The following is a 21,990-nucleotide window of genomic DNA, read 5'->3' as shown; positions in this document are numbered from 1 at the left end:
AGGAGGGGGCTTCATTATGAATGGCTGTAAAGGTGAGGAGCAGCAGGAAAGAAATTCTTGTGCCAGAGAACGCATCAAACTTATTTCAGAATACATTCTGCTTCATGCCTGGGCCCCTGATCTCAAGCTCTAGAGCTCATCATGGTGTCCCGAAACTGTGAATTAAAAGTGAACAGGCTGCCAGAACAAAACACACATGCAACACACAGTCTGTTAAACAGATGTTCTGAGTCATTAATTATGAAGATATATGAGGACACACACACACACACACACACACACACACACACACACACAGCCTCCTGATAACTCATTGATTGTGTGCATGTTGCAGGTCACACACTGCACGGTCAGCAGCTTTCTGTTAGTGCAACCCCCTTCAGTACACACACACACACACACACACACACACACAACTACTCCTACTACTTTACCAACACTGACTGATGCGTCCGCTGGCGCCACACAGCCTGTCCCCTCCAGTGCCAACATGGAGGACACAGTGTGTCTCGTGCCGTGAGACAGAAGCGTCACGATGTCCGGAGTCTCCTTTTGTTTACACACTTGGCGGCTGTTTCTCCATGTTTTGTTGTGCGGAAGCTAAAGTGGCTAAAATGTACCAGAGTTAGCATGAAGCTAGTTAGCTCAACTTACGCGTCGCAGCTTCCGTAGTTCAGTGTCTGATGAGGATGAGGAGTTGAGGCGCTGCTCGCCGCTGAGGTCCTGGACAAACTGGTGCAGCGTTTGAATGGACTGAAGCTGGTGTGGTGGTGGAGGTCTGCAGGCTGACAGGACAGGATGGAGGGACCTCTGCACCCACGTGTGCGCCACTCGGCTGTGTGCGCATGCGCAGATGAGTTTTCAGTGATTGGTAGTGGGTGACAGTTACAGGTCAGACTCTTCAGTAAGTTTTTAAAGATTTTAAAGTAAAGTTGTCGCCTTGTTAAATGTAAAATTGTTTTATAAATGTTGTCTTCTTATTATAAATGAAAAATTATGTTGCTTTCAGTGTTTTTTTTAAGAGTTAAAGGCCCCATGTGATGCTCCTTTTAAGGTCCATACTCGTGTTTCAGTTTCCACTAGAACACATTTACATGCTTTAATGTTCAACACAAAACATTACTTTCCTCATACTGTCTGCCTGAATATTAATGTATTCACCCTCAGTCTGAAACACTCATTTTTGGCACCGGTCTCTTTGAGCTGCCCTCCTCATAGGTAGAAAAAGATTCCCGCACACTGACATCTATGCAATACTTTGCTTTATTGTTGAGCTTTCAGTTTATTAGACTTTAATCACGGCATGCATTAATGTTTCCAGCACCTTGACAAAACCGTGCCGAGCTCCCCTCCTGAAAAAGCCCAGTCCGCTCTGATGGGTCAGTGTTTTCGAGTCATCCACGTCTGTGCTCGTGTCTCTGTATCATCATTCTAGTCGGGGAGGACTGTAACTGTTGCCGCAGTTTCTAGCTTTATAGTAATAATAATAATAATAATAAGGATAATCTTTATTTATAAAGCACTTTTAAAAACTGTGTTACAAAGTGCTTTACATGTCAATAATTAAAACTTTTACAACTTTTAAAAAGACCTGATAAAAACACGTTGGTGTAAAAAACTGAGGAAATAAAAGACTAAATGAACTTAAAACTCAAGTAAAATCAGGAAAGGCTCTCTGATAAGAGTATCTTAGTAAGATGGGACTTAAAATTGATCACTTTTATAGCGTAGTTGTGACATCACAACTTCACGGAGGTCCTAATGGCTTGTTTAAAGGCAAATGTTTGTGAATATGGAATGTGTCCATAACCTGCACCTGCACCTGCACCTGCTGTACAAAAAAAAGACTGGGTGGGGAACTGACTTACTTTTTTTGCAACACGGGACCTTTAAATCTGGCTTTTATGCCAACTAAATAAATCAAAGGATTTGGTGTTTGTCAACCTGAAGTTCCATGCTGGATTTTACACAGCATTTAGATCGTAATGATAGGAAAATAAAATGACTGTTTTGGAATATTTAAATATTCTTATATGTAGCATACAATCATCATTCTGTTGCTTTGCATCTTTTACCCCCGTGTGGGAATGTCAGAAAAATAATCAAAAAGTAATTAAATGTAATAATTTACTTGAAGTTATTAAAATAGGTACATAATATATAACATCTTTAACAGAGTAACTAGTAATCTGTAACCTATTATATTTGATAATTAACCACTGACCTTTTACTTTGAAAGACCAATATGACATTTGGTCAGTTTTATAATTAAATATATTTTTATTTTACAGAAAATATAACTGGGCAGCTTTTTTAAAAATGAAAATTAAAAAGAAAAATACCACCAGTTAAAACATGTTGGAGATTTTCTTTTTGGGGTTTAGGAGTGCTTGGAAAGTGACTTTAATAGTTATTAAGTATTTATAAAGTCCTGGTTACAGCCTTGATGGTAGACGGGGAAACTTCACATTTATTAAACAAGGATTGACTACAGATTTTTTAAATTTTTCTTGATTAAATGACTGATTATGGCTAAATCTACAGCTTTTGTCCTGTTTTAACTTGAGTTTATAGCCACACACACACACACACACACAGAAAACAATATGTAAATGGCTGCGCTCTCTGTTCACAGACTGCTCCTAAAGTATGTACGATTATTTGCTGCTTTAACTTCGCAGCATTGGCGGTGAAAGCAAACAAATCTGTCTCCACACTATTAAATTCTCTGTTGTTGCTGCCTGTCTGGACCAGGGCACTCTTAAAAAAGAGATTTTTATTTTCAAGAGGTTTATGTGTTTAACTAAAGGTTAAACTAAATTTAAAAACGCACTCCTACTTGTGTTGTTTCAGAGATGTTGGAAAAATATCCGCAGGATGTGCAGACAGCGCGACTTTGATTGAAGTGTTGAAAGAACAGAACGAAACTACTCCCACACACAGAAGAGTCAGGAGCTGCAGTCTTAGATATATTTAATAAATTAAAGCCAAGGTACAAAAAAACAATGTACATTTCATACCCCCCCTCCCCTCCTCCACCTACTACTCTTTCCTTCAACTGTGACAAACACTGTTTTATTTTCCCACCTCAGAAAGAGACCGCGATTACAGACCGAGGATCAGTGTCGACAGATTCCCAAATCTTTCCACACACTGAATATGTTTGTCCCCTGAACCCCGAAACCCTCGACAAAACACATACATGCTACATGTCTGCAGGCACCTCGGATAAGACAGAAGGATTAGACTGAGATAAAGTTTATCAGAGACCACAAAGTACATTTCAATGCTGAGTGTTATTAGATGTCAACTGGTCCTGCTGATTCACCAGACAGTGTATTTTACAGCCGTCACGTCACTTCTCCAATAATGTCTCTGGCATAATGGATGAGCACAGAATGTCGGTGTTAATTCTTGCTGCGAATGCTGAATAACTTTCTCAGAGATGTTGCGTTTTGTGACTGAACTCTCTAATCCTTCACGGTCCTCTCCAAAGGCAGTGACCCAGATGGATGAAGCATTTTGTTAAGAGCAGTAGTAGGTGTCAATAGTAGATCGATATATAGATGAGTCTGGTCAATGATTATCACTGGCTGGTCATTCCAGGTGATAAGGAGGTTTGACAGATGGGTGTGATTGCCGGTGAGCAGCAGAGGTGAAACGCTGGATGTGCCTGGTCAGTCTTTAAGAAAAGAGTAGTCAGAGTGAGTGTGAAGAAATGAACGAGCTCTTAGTTTAAGAGATGGGAGGAAGTTATGCATGTGTACTGTAGGTCCAATATAAGTGCACTGAACAAGTGGAAAAAAAGATACATCTGTGCACACACAACCTCTCATACATACAGGTATGAACACACGCATACACTCAAATACACAGAAGTGTTCGGCAATAACTGTTAATATGCACAACTTGATTAATATTTTTGCACGATTACAGTGACTAAGCAGTCCGTCGTCGGGATTATTCATCCCTCCAAACACTCGCTTCCCTTCTCAGCTTCCATCTCGTGCCTCTTTCTCGCTGCCAGCTACTATAATTCCTTTCTCCCTTCTAGCCTTCGCTCTAGGCAGTCCTGCTTACCTAAGGGACCAATGCATAAAACCACAGCACAATCTGAGGAGACTGCAGGATGACTGGGTGGGACTGTATGTACATGAGGTACAGCCCTGTACACAGAGGGCTGGGCAACAGAGCAGACTGACTTTAGTCCAGATATGTGGTATCCGCCTCCTCCTCCACTCATACCCCCCAAAAAGGCATATATATATATTTAACACAAAAATAAAAGACAAAATTCACAAAACATGATAATTTGGCAAATGCAGAGATCACGGGGGCAGGACTGGGAGTAAATGTTATTGTATTAATGCCATTGTTCCTGCAGAATCCCCTCCTAACATTGGTCCTTCTCTCTTCCCATTAGCAGCAGCAGGACTGACAACCACCATCCTTCTATATGTGTATACATATACATTTATATAATTAATTTGATTTATTTTGAAAAATAATGTCGAGTAGCTACGTACGATACCACTACCATTTCATATGGATGCTAATCACCAGGAAACAACCTAGGAACCACAGGAAGATCTAGAAAGGCAGAACAAGACAGAGATAGAAGGCAGCATGCTGGGAGTGCTGCTCGAAGCTCTTCCAAAGAAATAAAGAGGAGAGAGGAGGGAGAGAGAAACCATTGATCTCACAACAGAAAAAGGAGAATTGGAGCAGAGAGGACAGCCTCCCTGAAGCCACCGGGAATTTAATGTTCGTCCATTAATCCGATGGCAGGTCTGAGCTGGAATGGTTCCATGTCTTGTCCTGCGGCGGGGCGGGTTTATCGTTACAATCATTTCATGATATCTTCGCTGATGGGGTTTGTGAGCACTGTGTTGTTGTGGCATCCGGCTGTTTTGCGCTGAGGGCAGAGGTCACGGTTAGGTGAGAGTTCAAGGGTAGAGTTTCAGTATTCAGCGGCGTACTCTGTACCATGGAGCCCTCTGCACAGTAGTGTGAACTCCTTCACTATGTCCTTCACCCTCCTCTTGTTCACTCGTTCTCTGCAGGACAGAGGAGACAGTAAAGAGGGAGGGGGGCAGAGAGGAGAACAAATACATACAATTAGAACAAATGTGCAAACAAAAGTGCACTCATCAGTGTGCAGATCTCTGCCAGGCAGCTGCGCGCCTCTTGAGCCGACCGCAGCCACTCTGGACAATTCTTGTAACTCCAGCAGACACACAGCAGCGTCCTAGAAACTAATAAAAATACACGCCTCATCTATTTCTGACAGAGCCGCGGCATGTTGCACAGAGCAGATCGAGCCTCTCTACTAACAGGCACCATATGTGAAATATAGATACACTGTAATTATAAAGATGAATGTATTTTTAATAAGTAAAACACAGTCACAAATCTTCGATCTATGTCGTTCATAACTGGACTTTTAATGGTATTTACTTTGTCGGCAGGCTACAGCACAACAGAGCAGGAGGTGACAACAACAAACAACTAAAAGAGAAAAGAAAACATTTAACTACATGGCCTACATACTCATGGTAGAGACACAAATATCAAGAAAAATTACTAAATCAAAAAAATCTGCAAGTCTACAAATCTCGCAGGCAAAAGGCTTCACTTCTGGAACAGGGTGGTATGATGCTGTGCAGCAGAACAAAACCACGTCACAGGTGGACTGCTGAGAGCTCTGGGCAGTGGAATTGTCCGTCCCTGCTCCCTTACAGTTAAGATGGTGACAAAGACAAAAATGGTCGACCTATTCATCTCGTATCGTGCTTATCTTCAGTAGATCATAATGTATCAGGCATGGAATTAATCTGCAGATGCTCCGGTTCAAAATGAGACCAAACTTTTCCGTAGTTTTTGAACCATGTTGAAAGTCAAAATGTGGCCTGCAACAGACGGTAAGGCTTGTTGTTTTTAGCCGAGACAATTTCTGAATAAACTCACAGCTTCTTACGGCTGGTTAAGACGACGGAGGAGTCAGTAGGCAATGAATGTCAACCACCCCCCCACCAAAAAAAGAAACCCCAGGGTTTTCAACACTTGTGTACGAAGGAGGATTAGGGCCATGTTGAAGAAAACAAAATCTTAGATTTCGAGAATAAAGTCATTATATAACGAGATTAAAAGTCACAGATTAAGACCTGAAAGTCAGAAACATGGTATAGAAAGCAACAAGGTGTGTTAAACAGTGTTGGGGTGACAGTAATATATGTTTTAGCAATAACAAAGTAATAATGCAGCACCAAAATTGGGACCGGTGCTGCTCCGCCGTTTTAGGTGATGTGAATGAAAACACATCCAACATACACACAAACTTTGGCATAATCCAGATGTGTTGATCACTAGGATGAGGAAAACACACACAGCAGGTCAGCTCCTGCTTTGTGACTTTATTCTCAAAATCAAATCTCGATTTTTTTTAAAACATGGCTCTAATCCTCCTTTGTATCTGTGAATCTGCAACCACGAGAGATCCTTGAGCATTCACTCATACATGTGGACACAAATGGCTGACTGGTCCAGCAGAATGCCAGATAACCAGTGGACAGACAGCTACACACACACACGCACACACATGACCAGACACACTCTTATGCCTGGTGGAGCTAAAAATCATGTGGTTGACCAACTGGCTGGACTCATTAGCCAGTACGGCTGTAAAAAGAAGTCTGCCGCTGTTACCTGAGTATCTGATTTGAGAAGTTGTCTTTCTGTTCAGTCGTGACTCGCGATGACGGGAACCCAGGAGGCTGCAGTGCCTCTTTCAACCACACAGCGAGCAGAGAAAAGCAGTGCTTGTTCATACAGAAAAGCACTTCTGCAAACTGGTCCATCAGGCTCCGAGACGCTCCGCCCCCGATGCCCTGAAGAGAGCGGTGGGAGAAATTTGACAACAGGGACTTAATTAAAGTAGTAGAGGCAGAGAAACTCAAAGTGCAACAACACAGCAGACTGCAGCATCAATGAAATGATGAAACTTTCCTGTGGTGTGACGTGTAAATGTTCAATGTGGTGCTTCTCACCTCCAGCACGGCCTGGATCAACAGTTTGCCGTCCTCCTGCACCACTCTGGCCAGAGGAGGCACATCTGAGCAGTGGGGTAACAGTTCAGTCTGAAGCAGAAGCACAGACCGAATCAGCACATTAAAAGCCAGCTGACTCATTTGTAAACACATGCATATTCTTGTAGGATTTCAAACTGTGTGTGTGTGTGTGTGTGTGCGCTCACAAAGAACAAGCACGTTGACTTGACTGTCGGAGCCTCAGGAAATTTGAGTGACAGAACTCCTGGAAGTGGGAGAGGGAGCCAGAAAACATAAATAAACTACTGAGGGATGGTGTCAAACAGTTACAGTATCTACTTTGTACTGACAGGCACATATTTCTCAGGAGCTGTAGCAAAGCACCCAGAACAGTGTGTAGGGGTGTGTGTGTTTGTGTAAACCATGTGCAAACTTACCACAGTGGAACACTGCTTTCACGTCAAGACTCTCAGACAAGAACAAATCGGGCTTCCGTTTGAGGGCCTACGAGGCAGATAAAGGCATTAAACAGAGCATGTTTCTGACGGCCCGACCCAATCGGTGCTGCTTCACCACATCCCACTACATAAGCTGCTTCAAAAATACTGCTATCAACAATACCCGCTCAGCCTGGTAGCCGGATCTGACAGCAACACAGGACTGAGAACAGATCTGCCTACCAGGCTATAGTACTCTCTCCATCTGTTTAGGAAGAACTATCCAAACTCATACAGAGATCCTCCAATGCAGAACTCAGCAGGTATAACAAACAAATTGCAAAAAATCAAACTTTGAAATCATTGGAAACTTAAGTCAAACTAAAGGCAATGATGGTTTTGTTTCTTGAAATCAATTGTACTTGAAACATTACTTTTCCTTGTTTTTGGTTGACTGGATTGAATATGCAACAGAAGTGTGTAAGTAATTAACATGTGCAGATAAAGAGAAATAATCATCTTGTAATAATGAACTCATTCAGGATGGAGGAGAGGAAGAGAGGGAGAGAGGGAAAGGGAGAGAGATGAAGGTCAGATCTATCCAAAGATAGAAAACAAAAGGAAGAAGAATGAAGACAGAAGACAAAAATATAAAACAGAAGAGCCATCAGCCAATTTGTCTGAACTGATTAATATTAGTTGAATATTAATTCATTTGGGCTTTGATTGGCTCTGGGCTGGAATGACTTCAGAGGAGGACCGGGCTCAGAGACTAACCAGTCACCTGGGACCACAACGCCGATGCTGACGCCGTTACATCATCTTCCCGAGAGCGCCGCATCAGCTAAAAATATTTCATCTAAGGCGCTGAGTGTGTTGATGTTTTTCCAAGGAGCTAATGCGCCCTGATGTTGACTTTACAGAAAAAAGGGAAAAGATGTACAAATGTAAGTGCTTAATACAGTCATGCATAAAATGTCCAAAAACGGACGCTCATTTTTCTATTTTCTAATCAGCTTGTTGAGCTGTATAATAAATCTATATGCGTCGTAGAAGTTGAAGGAAAAAGGTTTATCTTTACTTATCTTTCTGAGCATTCGGCATTCAAACTCAGTTTTTAATATAAAGCTGTGTTGTGTTTGTTTGACTGAATTAATGGTGCACATATCCAGCAGCTAATGTGGGTGTGATTTAGTCTTTCCACCACTGTTTGACTCTTTTTTATAACATCAATGGATTTTTAATTTCATTTTTTCTATTTAGAACAATGTCTGGAACATGTTCGCGTCCGTTAAATAAATGAATTTATTTTTTAAATGATGGGTAATTTTTTTGAAAGTGAGTTGAGGCCGACTGTGTCTTCAGTGCCCGCAGCTTTTAACAGCAACAAGCACACAATATGATTATTTTTAGAAGGATCAGATCCCTCTGATGAGAATTTCTTGACATCTTAGGTTCATGAAATCTCGCCAAAACTTCCTAAATGTCAAAAGTGCACCATCATCTAGCAAGACTTTTTTGTCTTTCTTAGCGAGTGGGAAGACTGTGGAAATACAAGGTCTTCATCTAACTATGACAGCTTGTTTACAGAGTGCTGTTGGAAATGGATATAAAAGAATGTTTAATTAATCATGACACAGAGTCCGTAACAATTTACCACAGCTGTGTGATTTTTTAGAGGCCATTCAAGATCTCTGCCACACAGGGCGAGTATTATAAGTAGGAATGGGAAGAAGTACGATCTGATCGCAGATCATGATAAAAAACACAATAAGTTGATGTTGGTGAATTTCCATTATCGGGATAATCATGAATATTGTGTCCATCGACCCCCAAAGAGACTGCTGGACAAACAACGATAGATGTGACTCTGCAAAAACAGGCTGCATACACACCAACCGATCGTTATCAAGCACCAGCACACTTCATACCGAAAGATATGACGCCATTTCAAATTGTTAAAAAGCCTGTTTTTCGTTTTTTAAATTGGTGTATCCTGTCTGTGATTCAAAAAAAGTATTTGCGTCTTAACAGAATATTAAGTAAATTGTGTTCAGTTTGCTTTAATGCCATTTTAAGAGTTTAAAGCACATTTTGATGATTATCGGGATGAAATTGTGAATCGCAATCACAGACTGTATAAAACAGATACGGCTACTGTGACATAATGCATTGGTTTGTGGACTTCCGATTTGAAGCCTCAAGTATCGCCATCTTGGATATTTGGAGCCACAAGTGACCAAATTTGGACGAGAGGGTGGAGCTGACTCATAGACTGTAGCGACGCCTCGCAGACAGCCTGCAACTCAAGCAGCCACATCCTGAAATACGCACCACTTTAAGCTTTGATAAAATGTTAACGGAGTTGCATAGAATTCCCCCCCTTGTTCATTGGTTGTAAATGCTGAAATTAGCTGTAGAGACCAAAAGCGTTTTGTTTTATTTTTTCTATGGGGATCTGTCGCTTCGGGAGCCAGCCTCATGTGGCCATTCAAAGAACTGCAGTTTTTGGAACTTCCACATTAGCTTCATTTTTCAGCCCTGGGGGTCGCCGCTTGATCGCATTTACTTTGACCTGGATCATCATGACTTAAAATTTCCTATCATCCCATGCCTACAAGTAATACTGTTAAACATACAAGATAAGCTTGGTGTGTTATCAGTGAGCGGATCACACTGATTTTGTTCGTTTCTGCAGGGAAACTAAAAGCTGTACATCGAGGTCTTCATTTTTTGTGGCGAGGTGACTGTTAGAATCAAAAGCGTTTGAGGAGAGACAGACGTCTCCTCTTCAAACATTCCCCTCACGTTTCATTCCACCGCCTCGCCTATGTGATGGGACACCTTAGGGCCCAGTAACAAAGAACAGAGAGAGGAAGAGAGGGAGAAGAGGACAGAGAAACAGGGAGAAATCAGAAAAAGAGAGAAAGAGAGAGAGAAACCCAAAGTGAATGAAATAAGAAACCAAAAACACACCTGAGCTTGGAGTTGCATAAATGAATCAACAATATCAGGATGATCCCTGGGTCCTAAAATATAATAAAGATGAAACTTAAGAAATCATAAGAGAATAAGAATAATATACAAACAGCAACTGAATAGATTCAACAGTCATGTGGAAATAAAAGAGAACTCAAAAATATTTCATTGAAATAATTCACACGTGAGTAAGGAACAAAGGGGAGAAGGGGGGAGGGGGCATATGAAGCTTTGGCAGAGTCTTGGTAGAACAGACCAACCAAAAACAAAAAACAGGCAGAAGACAAAGACATGGGTCTGTTTGGAGAGAAAAAAAGAAAGAAGTAACGAGAGAAAAAGAACAAACCTAAAGAAACAAAAGTGGGTTTGGAGTGGGAACCCAGGAGGCACCTCTGTTACTGTTACAGTTTGGAGGGAAAGAGGCACCCAACCTGAATGAACCCCATTTGACCTCCTTCCCACGAGGCACCGCTGGCATCAATGTGATCAAACAACAAGCAGCACATTTCCTCTCAGACTGTGCCTCACGAGGAGGAGGTTTCTGTAAAGGGTCCATTCAGAGCTGGTCAAAAAAATCCCCTTTGCTTCAAAGGTGAACCCATAGCCGTCCGTATGAATCGCACTCACACATCAGGATAGGTTCTGATATCACTACCTCCCTTTATGCTGGACACAGACTACAAGACTTTTTAATACAGATTGCAAATGATGCACAATTAAACACACATTTCCTGTAGAAGCTTCTGGACTGAAGAATCCACATCGAGATTCCTGACTTTCAAACATGGTTTTCTCCGATGGCTTAAGATTGATGTTGGAGGGACTCCAACAGCAAACTTGTAATGAAACAGAACAAACGTCTGTAGTAAGCGCCCAGCTTTAGCTGTTCCCAGACTCCAAACAAGTTTCCTGCTCAATACCCCCCTCCAGCCCTCATCCACACACAACCCCTGCAGAGAATTCAGGGCTTATTCAGAGGGCTGTGATGGAGAGCCTGACTCTAATCCTAGCACAGCAGTGGCTGCAGCCGTATTGACTTGTCCCGCCCTGCTATGTTAAATGTCAGCCAACTGAATAAGCTAGTGGTCTCTGTGCTGTGACTGTATCCTGTATCTGATACTGTCTAATGAAAGGCACCTGCTCAGAAAAGAAAGAGTTTAGAGGGAGGAGGAGAGGCAGCCATTACTTAACCAGTCAAAGCAGGAGAGGAGGAGAGAAGGGACAACACAAAGGGAAGGGGAGCAGCAGACAGAGCTGGTACAAGTATCCTAACCAAAGTGTAGTGCATGAAATTACATCTCATTCATGTCCTTCTTATATGAAGTGAAAATATGAAGTCTTTCCCCGGGGTCACACACATTAAAGGAGCTGTATGCGACATTCAGAGTGCACCTATAGTCCTATTCACACGGGACTAGTGTTACCTGGGGACCTCTGGTAGTTTGCAACAACTGCAGAGGTTGTCTGTGATCTTAATCCCGTGTGATTCTGCCACGTCTGTAATTTGTCAAAAAACATTCTACCGCAAATTACCTACCATGTTTCGCCAAACACAAAGGTTGTGTGATAACATTAGCCCCGTGTGATTCGGCTTCTCTGTGCTTTGGGGTTGTATTAAGATTTTTTTTTTTTTTTTCATTGCTCCGTGTTTCTGCTTGTTTTCAGGTCAAGAATTTTGGAGGCTGGCAAGTTTAGGCAGCATTTTGGGTGCCAGAGGCTCATCTACCTACACAGCATGGACACTGAATCGCAGAAAGAGCAAGCTCAAATCCATCAGAAGAGTGTAAAGTGTAAGTTTGTTTAACTCACATTAAAAAAGACAGAAGGAGATTAACACCATACATCACCGCTTTGTTTTTCCTGTGTGAAGGCGCCGCATGAAACACAGACCTGAGGGGTAGTTTCTGAATCACATGACGTCCCCAGGCAACACTAGTCCTGTGTGAATAGGTCTTACGACTCAAGAGCCTGAGCTGGGATTGTTTGCACACAGCTCTCAACATGGAGGTGGCTGAGCCTGGGGGTAGCAGCTAACGATGCTAACAGTGCTGACAGTGCTAGTAGTGTTTAACTGGGAGGGAACCAGAGGCTGGGTGCTACCCTTCCCTGACAAGGACATTCTGCCACGTTGGTCAGGATGGCATCATCAGCGGTAACTGCTGTATGAGTGCAGTGCAGAGCAGCGGCGATGAACTAGACCGGGACCGGCTACCACTACACAGAACAGAGAAGCTCGGATAACAACGCACACAGAAGTTGCGGGACTTCATTCTCTGCTCAGGATACCATTACTGCACTATATCTTCACATAGCAAATTGGTTTTTGCTGGTGTAATAATCATGATACTCTGAATGATGCATACAACTCCTTTAAGAAACTTTCGATAAACATTGAACGCTTTACAAAATGAAGTCATTTTCATGCAGCCCAAACACTGAAACAGTAAATTCAAATAAATGGATTAAACAAAAAATGAAATAAGCAAATATTAGGCTGATAAATATAGAAAACATTACAAGGTGTTGATTACACACTGCAAACCATAATAATGACTAAATCAAAGATCAGTAGAAACAGTCTGCATTGATAAAATCATCATTTGAGACTTTGTTAATTCAACACATGAAGCAGACACAACACTTTGTGGATCCACTTGCATTAATGAGTTATGAGGTCGACTGTGACAACAGAGTCCAGTGACCTCTAACCTGGAGTCATTTTTCTATTTGTGGCCTTCAGACTGACTTGTTTTAAATGCAATAGCACATCAGGTACATCACCCTGAACACAACATTTTTAACATTTGTTTTCTTTTATTTTCTAACAAATGCGTTCAATTTCACCAAGACATGATTTTGTACCCTGTGAATTCAAATATGATCAGAAACATTTTAAGGTCTACCACTGATATAAACAGACACATTAGACAGTGTTCACAGTCCCGCCCCTGCTGGACCCCCTACCTTGCTGGAAGATGGACAACGTTACCGAGGTAACCAGCTCAAACAGAGCCTTGATGGGTGGGAAGTGGTCTGTCTCGCTGGCAAAGATATGCACCATCTGAAACAGCAGGACTTCACATCAGACACTCGCTGCGTTTACTTGCACACAAGAAAGCAGGTTATTGGAAGAAAAACAGGCTACGGCAGTAAACCACAGGACGTCGCTACACGCACTACAGAAACCTGATTACTGTAAAACCTGTGTTTGCATAGAGCTGGTTAGTATCTGATATATCCCCTGCCACCGCCCATATTTCTGAATCACAGCCAGTATATTTTCAGTGTATTGGTGATTTATGATGCTGCAGCCTGCAGGGATTTTATTTTTTTATTTTTTTCGTCACAGCATTTGGACTGACAGTGCAGTGAGAAAACAAGTCCTGTGGTGAGAGCACAGTTTTTTTCCAAATGTGTCTGAATTTTACAAATAAGACAGTGTTCAGCTGCGGAAACAGACTTATTTATTTTAGTTATGGGTGACCCCAAATAGTCGTCAATCAACATTTTCACTCTGAGGAGCCTGACTGGACTGCCAATCTCACAGTAAAATCATTGCAATCACACAGAAATGTGGTTATGAAACAAAGGATCATGGGGGTGCTGAAGGTCTGATTTAACATATATGTGCCTGGTTTCTCCCAATTTTTCACAGTATATACCCTATCTAGGTATAAAGTTATTAATCAGAGCACTCAGATAAGAATGTTGTGCTCTCAGAACGCTAAGTATTTTTAAAACTTGAATGTTTCTCTGTAAAAATCAGCAGAGGAGGTGCATATAAACAGCAGTGTGTGCTGCTTGGGATGTACATCTCTCTCTGTCTCTAAAAGAAAGTCAAAAGCTCTGTTTATAACCGCAGAAAGCAAGCGGGGTCCAAACTAGGGCTGCCCTTTAATGGCCGACCAAACGTTAGTCGACCAGAAAGGTCATAAGTCAGTAGGATTGCATTGGTCACTTGGTCGTAGAAAAAAAAAACCTCTATAAGAAGCTTCGCCTTGTCAAAATAAATCAAAGCCTATATGACTTGGCCATGTGGGAATTTAATTTGCTAGTTAATAACATGTCGGGCAGGAAATCCAAAGTGTGGGATCATTTTGAGAAGGTGAAGGACGAACCCAAGGTGATATGTAAACTCATCTTCATTTCTCCACTACAAACATGACGTATCATCTGAAACATGGAAGTAGCTACATGTCCATTAGCCCACAGCTAAGTTACGTGTCTGTCCGCCGCTGCAGCGCCTACAAACACATACCTCCACATGTGCCCCCAACACACAACAAACAGCGCTGGATGAAATACATCATCTTATAAACTAATAAAGTTCTCATGCCAAGTCAAGAGGACAAAATACATAACTGTGTGTTTAAGCTTTTGTCTGGTCTGAAAAAATGGAACTAATGTGGCAAAAAATTAAAAAAAAAATACATGATATGACAATCAGGCTGAGGATGTAAATTCTCAGGGGACACCCCTAGTTTTGGCATCGATCAGTTCCGGTTGGACTTTGGATTGAATTAATCTAAATGCAAATATTAACTTCCAAGAGTCGTGTGTACAAGAAATTAGGTTTCGCTTGCAGAAATCTACCTGTATTAGTCAACTTTATCAATTAAAATCAGTAAAACGTAACTACAATAAAAGCAATGACTTTGACTTATGTGTCCAAACAAAAGATGTTTGAGAGTTTAGTCATGATTACACAGTGCAATTGTTGATAAAGTTTTACAAACTTCAACTGTATCTTCATTAACCTTGGGCTCGTTGGAGCATAGCTGATGAGCTGACAGATTTGTAAATCTCTCTGCATGTAAAGCATTAAAGGAAGAATACTAATGTGTGTTTGTGTGTTGTGTACCTGTCGTGTGAGGTCGAGGGCTGAGGCCTGGGGAATTGTACTGTACATCTGCCCGAGCATCTCACTTAGCTGAGACACCATGGGAGCAAAGTCATGGAGCAGAGTCTTGACTGACTTCTCAAAGATGGCGCACACCGCCTGAGGGACAACATTAGATCAGCTGCACTGACATGTCATATCTGATTATGTGGACTGATTTCTTAAAAAGCAGAGGATGTGACAGCATGTGGCCGCACACGTCGATGACTCACCTCTACAACTTGCGAGTCGTTGAGCCACTTACTGAGTACAGTCTGTATGAGAGCAAACACTTGTTGCAAAACCACCACCACCTGAAAAACAGATGTACTTTATTTAATTAAAAGAAAGCATAGAAAGTCACAAACAAGCAGCAGCATTAGACATTAGCGTATACACATGGGTGCACTGCCTGTCAGCAGAATGACTCATGACTACGGTTGAGTGACAGGGCAAAAATTTCCTGTTGACCACCCTCACCCTTCCAACGAGCAATGTTGCTGTGAGCACCATGTGCCCCACTGCAATTCTAAACTGCCAAACTGCAGTGTGCTGGATTATTAAGTCTTAAAATGGAACATACTGTATGTTTATACTATATGTCGATGTCTAACATCCATAGAGCCACCCTGTTACTGATAGTCAGTGTATCCATGTCACTCAACCCACTGATGACAATGATAATATGTGTGGTGACTGACTGGGTTTGGTCCAGGTGGAGGAGGGGCTGTCTTGACAGGTGGTGCTGAGCCGTCCGCTGATTCATCATCCTGCTTGCTGATGTCGAGCGTAGTGAAGAGGTTAGACAGCAGTCCCAGGATGTGGATAATTGCTAATTTATTCGAGGGATTAGGCTGTAAGAAGAAAAAAAAAGGAAAGAAGAGAGATGATTTTATTTGGGAATTTGCTACTCTACATCCGAACCCCCACCGTCTCTGGCTCATTTAGTACATAGTGCCTGCCTTGAAAAATAACTGCTGAAATAATTCAAGAGGACAAACAAACCCTAAAAGCTAGCTACTCCTGAAGAGGGTAAACAGTTTTGAAAATGAATGGATGGAACACCGAACAATTTACAAATATGTTTACTATGGTGCTCATAAATCACAACGTTTTTAATGACTCATTTGATCAATTTAGCCAGTTACACTGAATACTTTTAGTTTTTTAGTTGTTTAGAGATGAAGAAAGCAGGTTTAAGGCAGCTTACTTTTTACAATTTGGGCATTTGTTATTATTATTTATTGAGAAATAGCGTAAAGCAATATCATTACTTAAAGGGATAGTTCATATGTTTTGTAATGGGGTTATATGAGGCACTTATCCATGGTATGTACATAGCCATTTTTACACTGCCTGTTCAAGGTGGGAACACTGCGCTGTTATTCTGCCTCACCATTCTGTAGAAAAGGTACATTCATTGAATGGGGGGACATAGTTGTTTCACCTTTAAGCCAGCAGTGGAGATGGAAACGGTGCCAAATCCACGTCTGTGTAAAGGGGCAGAATGGGACGGGTGTCATTGTTTGATGACGTGCTCTGTGTGCGACCCACTGCTGGGAGATTTAAAAAGTAGCCAATAGCAGTTAGGAGCTAACTCAAAGGAGGAAAAACAGCATCTTAAAATGTCTGCAGACTGGAGAGATAATAAAGTCTGAGGGGTCCTCTGAGAAGAGGACGAAATCGATCACCAGATATTAGGGATGGTAAATGCTTGTTATTGCCATAATATTTTAGGAAGCCCTGCACTTCATACCCATCACGCCTCTATTGCTTCCAGAATGCTGGCATGCTATCTAAAAATCACACCCATCACTGGTTATTTGTGTAAAATGGGCTAATTTATAACCTACAGTAGAGGGCAGTCGTCATACCTTCAGTTTGGAGAAGCAGGCAGGGGTACTGCCACAGAAGTTAAGTAATGTACTGCTGTGGACAGGGGCAGCAGCAAAACAAATTTTAGCCACCTCAAAAAATGAGTATCAGTCTAAGTGTACGCTAGGTTTAGAATATTTTCACCACTTTACCTTTTTGTCAGACAGTTCTTTCTGACTGGGTACTGAAGCGGTTATTTCTGTTCTCTTCAAAGCCACCAAGCTCCTTTAACAAAAACAGTAACTTTACCTTGCAAAGCACAGAAGTTGCTGGTCTACTGCTGCCTCGATCAGCTAACTTGTTCATGTGTGACTTTGGTGAGTCCGAATCAACCCTTTAAAACACCAACGGCTTCCGTTCCCCGTTGGAAAGGGCTATCTGATGCAAGGTTAAGTGGTGGAAATGTTCTAAATATAGCGTACACTTCAACTGACAATGATTTTTTTAAGTGGGACTTTTTTTTTTAGGTGGTTAAAATACTGCTGATACTGTTCTCACCCACAGCAGCTTAGTATCCTGCCTGTTTCCTCAAACTGAAGGCCAACCACCATTTACTGTAGGTAATACACTAACTATGGATAACTGTCTTATACAACCCCACAGCAAAAAAAAAAATCAGAATTATCCATTTACTCAACAAAATTGGTAAATGAAAAAATATCTCATCTCACTCAAAGAAAAAATCTATCAAAGGTATTTCAGCAATGTGTCACTAAAATGCATCAGCATATGAACACACACCTAACCCAGATTAAAATCATTAATTAGTTTTTACTAAGTGTTCAATCATTACTCTGTCGCCATGGTGATGTCACAGAGCCAAAAGACTAAGAAGAGGACAAGAGCCACATCTCTCCTTCAACATCTACCTCCCCTCGCCATGGTGATACTGTTACTCTCACTCTGTCAGGTCAGAGTGACATCACAGTTTACAGTCAGCCCCATCAGACATCATGGTCATTCACCCCTGACGTAATGTAACCTGAAGGTCTCCCCACTAGGTGCCACTATTTGTCCGGCTCCAGACACAGCACCTGATTTCATAGTCTGATGTAATGGCGATACATCAAAAAGCTAGACGGAAAACAATAAGAAAGAGAGGACGTCAGAGACGGTGGATGAGACAGTGTGTGACTGTGCATGTGTGTGTTGTGTGTGTGTGAAGGGTGGAGGGTGAGACAGGGACAGAGACAGGCACACAGAGAGAAGCTTCATCTAAACTGACATCTCTATTCACCCCACCCAAAGTCTTCAGTGACTGCAGAACAAGAGATCAGGAGAAATTTTACTTTGTTCCACATACAGCAGAAATCAAACTGTGTATTTTTAGATAAATATCAGCTCCACATTTTTACCATCCAGTGTGACGGTCTGAAAATCCAGGGTCCATTAGACCTGACATTTAAACAGGGTAAAGAATCTTCTTTTGCATGACTGTGTGCATGCACATGTAAAAGCATGACCTATTGTATGCCTGTGTAGGCATTTTTCTCTGAGTTCATTTGTCTTCTGTCTTGGGGTGGTGTGCGTGTGTGTGTGTTTGCATGAGTGAGAGAAAGTGTGTCTTTGCTACTTCCATGTGAGTCACTAGCCCATGGTGCAGGGTCAAATCCAATCTGGTCCCGCAGAGAAATGTTCCACTGCAGTGACACCACACAGAAACAAGGCCTGTTCCTATTGGCCAGAGTCCAGTTGTGTCTGCTCCGTGTGTGTATGTGTGCTGTTACATGTTGGTCTGTGTACGTACCGTCTCATCCGCTAGCTTCTCCAGTTGCTGAATGTAGGGGGTGATGAGAGAGTGAAGGTTTCTTAAGATGTCTTCCACAGGGAGAGCTGAGAGCAGGAAGCCGAGAGCCTGCATCAGCCACATACACTGACTTGTCTGCAAGGGAAGATGATCGCAGGTTTAGCTTCAGCTCAAGCAAGTAGTGAGTTTAAATGTATAGTTTGGATTTTTTAAAGTGGGGTTGTATGTAATACTTATCCATAATCGTCACACCCTCCCAGTTTGGAGAAGCAGACAGGAGAACCACCACAGGAGCTTAGCAATGTACAGCAGCAAAACCTATTTTAGCTACCTTAAAAAAATCAATATCAGTTTAAGTGTGCGCTATATTTAGAATAATTTCGCTGCTTTACTTTGCCATCAGACAGACTTTCCAAAGGGGAACTGAGCTGTTATCTATGCTTAATAACAGTAACTTAACATTGCAGAACACAGGAGTTGCTGGTCTACCTTTGGCTCTATCTGTTAGTTCACTGGTTCCCAAACTGGGGGTCCTGACACCACTAAGGGTCGCTGAAGCTTCACGAGGCCCTCTTGATTTAAGGGGTGTAAGGCAACTTGTTAAAAATATACATACAGTTGGCAATGGATTATTATTAAAGATACAAATTGAAAATGTCACAGGATAAGGGCACATTGAAAATATTTTGACAGAGCCTTCACTCTCTGCTAAACAGCCTCGTCCTGCATTAGTAAAGTGCACAGTTAAAACAACCAGCGAGCTAATAGAATACTGGCAAAGCATTAGGGAGACTAAAACACTAAATTAGTCACAAAAGAAGTTTTAATTTAATTTCCTACATTCTGGCGATTTTTTTATGAACAAATTTGTGCCTTTCGTGCATCAGTTCAACCCTATGGGCCCTTGGCCTTTTTTGGGGGGTATTTTTACTGCCTTTACTTTTACGCTCATATCACAGTCATTATAAAGGCTACATACACATGCTATATCTTGTTTTTCTCAGGACAATCTGGGCTATCCAGATTTGCCATCATGACATGTCCTTCTATGTGCCTCTATTTTATATTAATTTTTATATCAATGAAAAAAAAAAATCTGTGTGACTAAATTCTTACATTTTTACATGTATCTCACCATAGCAAGTTGGAAGAAGACATATTCTGCCATATATGAAGAGGGGAGACTCTCTGGAATCTGGCAATATAAGAACCATGATGCTGGAACATTCTGTCACTTCACAGTTGTCCAAAACATGTGGTCTGTGCCAGGCGGACATGATTGCCAATATTTTTTCATTATTGCAAGAAATTCCATTGACTCGTTCACAAGTCAAAAATGTGTTTTATCTGAAAGAAACATGCAATATTTACATCTAAGATCATAGAAAAATAGTCGACCAAGTGCAATGATGTCCTCTTAGATAATATTTGCCACTGCTCTTTGACCTGACCTGAACGTTTTGTTGTTGTTTTTTTCAGTTTCAGTTATATACTGGGGGAGCATTTTGGGCATTGGTGGGGGGCACGTGTCCCCCTCAATGTATATGGTGACTACGGCCCTGTCAGCATGCATAATTAGGCTGCAGTTGTCTGGGTGCGCAAAGGTGAAATGGCTGGTCTTGTCATACAAAGTTTGATGGAGTGTCAACTGGACAATATGGAGATATTTGCATCTTGAAAGCCGGACTACAAATGTGGATAGACAGGGAGAAACACACGCAAGCCTAAGACGTGGTAAGATACGATATTCCTCACTATATGAAGTGACTGATAACAAGATCTGTATAATGGATTGTGAAGAAATTCGTCAGGTTTTTATTTTGTAGACAATCGATCTGTATTTACAGCGTGATGGGATGACAGCACAATGATGTGTGTCGTATCACTGGAAAGCTCTGCTCCTGCACTTTCATGTGATATGCGTGGCATTTGAGCCTGCATTCATGAGTAATCCATCCAAGAGTAATGTGTGTGCAAAGCTGTATGAAAGCTCTGTTATACATTATTTTAGTGTAACTTTATCTTTTTTTTTTTCGCTCTGACAACATTGGGCACATTAGCTTCTCGCTATGATGCACGGTCATGGAGAAAAACCATAGAGAAGACCAGGTGTGAATTTGGATGCACTATGCGTCGTTCAGGCCCATAGGGTTAAAGTGCAAATGTCTTTTAATTTTGCCAAAATAAAAGTTCCTTAGTACTGTTATTATTGTGGGGAACAACTGCACGTTTTAGAAAACATCTATACCTATGGTTAGTTGTACAGTTAGTCAGTTGTTCTCTATTGTTATGCATTTATTATAATGTGAAATATCCATAAAATATGTCTCTTAGTCAGGGGTCATCAGTTTACTCAATGATAGTAAAGGGCTCCCCTAAGGAAAAAGGTTGTGAACCACTGGGTGAGTTTGTGTTAATTGTGTGAACTAACCTTTTAAACACCAAAGTCACACAGCAAGCCCCTTTAAATCGCCCCTACCACCAGTACAAGACCCATCGATGCTACACCAGGCAAGTGTAGTGAATAAACATAAGGCCAAACATAGCAATAATCCACTTTATAATTCATCATACATGAAGATGTGATTCACCTTATGAGAGATGATGTAACCCATACGCCTACCCTAACCGCCTCTCTTTTAACCTACCCCTCAGGGGCTAGCTGAATGCTAACTTAGCATTTCCTGATCATGGACTGATGTGTAGGTATGGTGAGTGAGTCATGTAGCTGGTGGGCGGGTCACACAGCTGCTTCAGCCGCAGCTACCTACTTGGATCAGGGCAGTGGTAAACCAGTGGCTCCCGTGTTCTGCTGAGTAAAACAACTGTTTTTGCTGAAGGAGTCTGGCTTTGAAGAGAGCACAAATAACAGCTTTAGCTCCCCATTGGACAGGGCTGCCTGTCGTCAAGGTAAAGCAGGGGAAATATTCTCAATATTCTCGTACAGTTAAGTGACTAAAATACGTTTTGCCACTGCCCCCATCCACAGCAGTACATTGTCTAGCTTCCATGCCAGTCCTCCTGCCT

At 41.7% G+C, this 21,990-nt stretch overlaps 2 protein-coding genes across 5 annotated transcripts in view; both read right to left on the bottom strand.

Annotated features, from left to right (window-relative positions):
* pfas (phosphoribosylformylglycinamidine synthase) overlaps positions 1 to 838 on the bottom strand; it is a 28,405-nt gene extending 27,567 nt beyond the window's left edge. Inside the window, exon 1 of the mRNA XM_049588141.1 lies at positions 655 to 838. The gene's annotated coding sequence lies outside the window, so the exon portion shown is untranslated. The remainder of the gene's footprint in view (positions 1 to 654) is intronic.
* A 2,210-nt stretch (positions 839 to 3,048) lies between these two features.
* The window catches only part of LOC125895919 (importin-13-like), a 36,933-nt gene continuing 17,991 nt past the window's right edge, over positions 3,049 to 21,990 (bottom strand). For 3 of the 4 annotated variants that reach the window (XM_049588149.1, XM_049588147.1, XM_049588150.1), the window contains exons 13-23: positions 18,964 to 19,098; positions 16,043 to 16,195; positions 15,575 to 15,655; positions 15,324 to 15,461; positions 13,427 to 13,523; positions 10,460 to 10,512; positions 7,484 to 7,550; positions 7,253 to 7,311; positions 7,047 to 7,136; positions 6,706 to 6,887; positions 3,049 to 5,057 (exon numbers count right to left, since the gene is read on the bottom strand). In XM_049588149.1, coding sequence (XP_049444106.1) covers positions 4,961 to 5,057; positions 6,706 to 6,887; positions 7,047 to 7,136; positions 7,253 to 7,311; positions 7,484 to 7,550; positions 10,460 to 10,512; positions 13,427 to 13,523; positions 15,324 to 15,461; positions 15,575 to 15,655; positions 16,043 to 16,195; positions 18,964 to 19,098 — 1,152 coding nt within the window. In that variant the 3' untranslated portion in view covers positions 3,049 to 4,960. Of the gene's footprint in view, positions 5,058 to 6,705; positions 6,888 to 7,046; positions 7,137 to 7,252; positions 7,312 to 7,483; positions 7,551 to 10,459; positions 10,513 to 13,426; positions 13,524 to 15,323; positions 15,462 to 15,574; positions 15,656 to 16,042; positions 16,196 to 18,963; positions 19,099 to 21,990 lie in introns of those variants that run through there. The other variant, XR_007450223.1, reaches the window with a different exon arrangement.

The sequence above is a fragment of the Epinephelus fuscoguttatus genome, linkage group LG10 (assembly GCF_011397635.1).
Source record: "Epinephelus fuscoguttatus linkage group LG10, E.fuscoguttatus.final_Chr_v1".
Classification (NCBI taxonomy): domain Eukaryota; kingdom Metazoa; phylum Chordata; class Actinopteri; order Perciformes; family Serranidae; genus Epinephelus; species Epinephelus fuscoguttatus.
The sequence above is the reverse complement of the archived record's forward strand: the minus strand, read 5'-3'. Positions and strand labels throughout refer to the sequence as shown.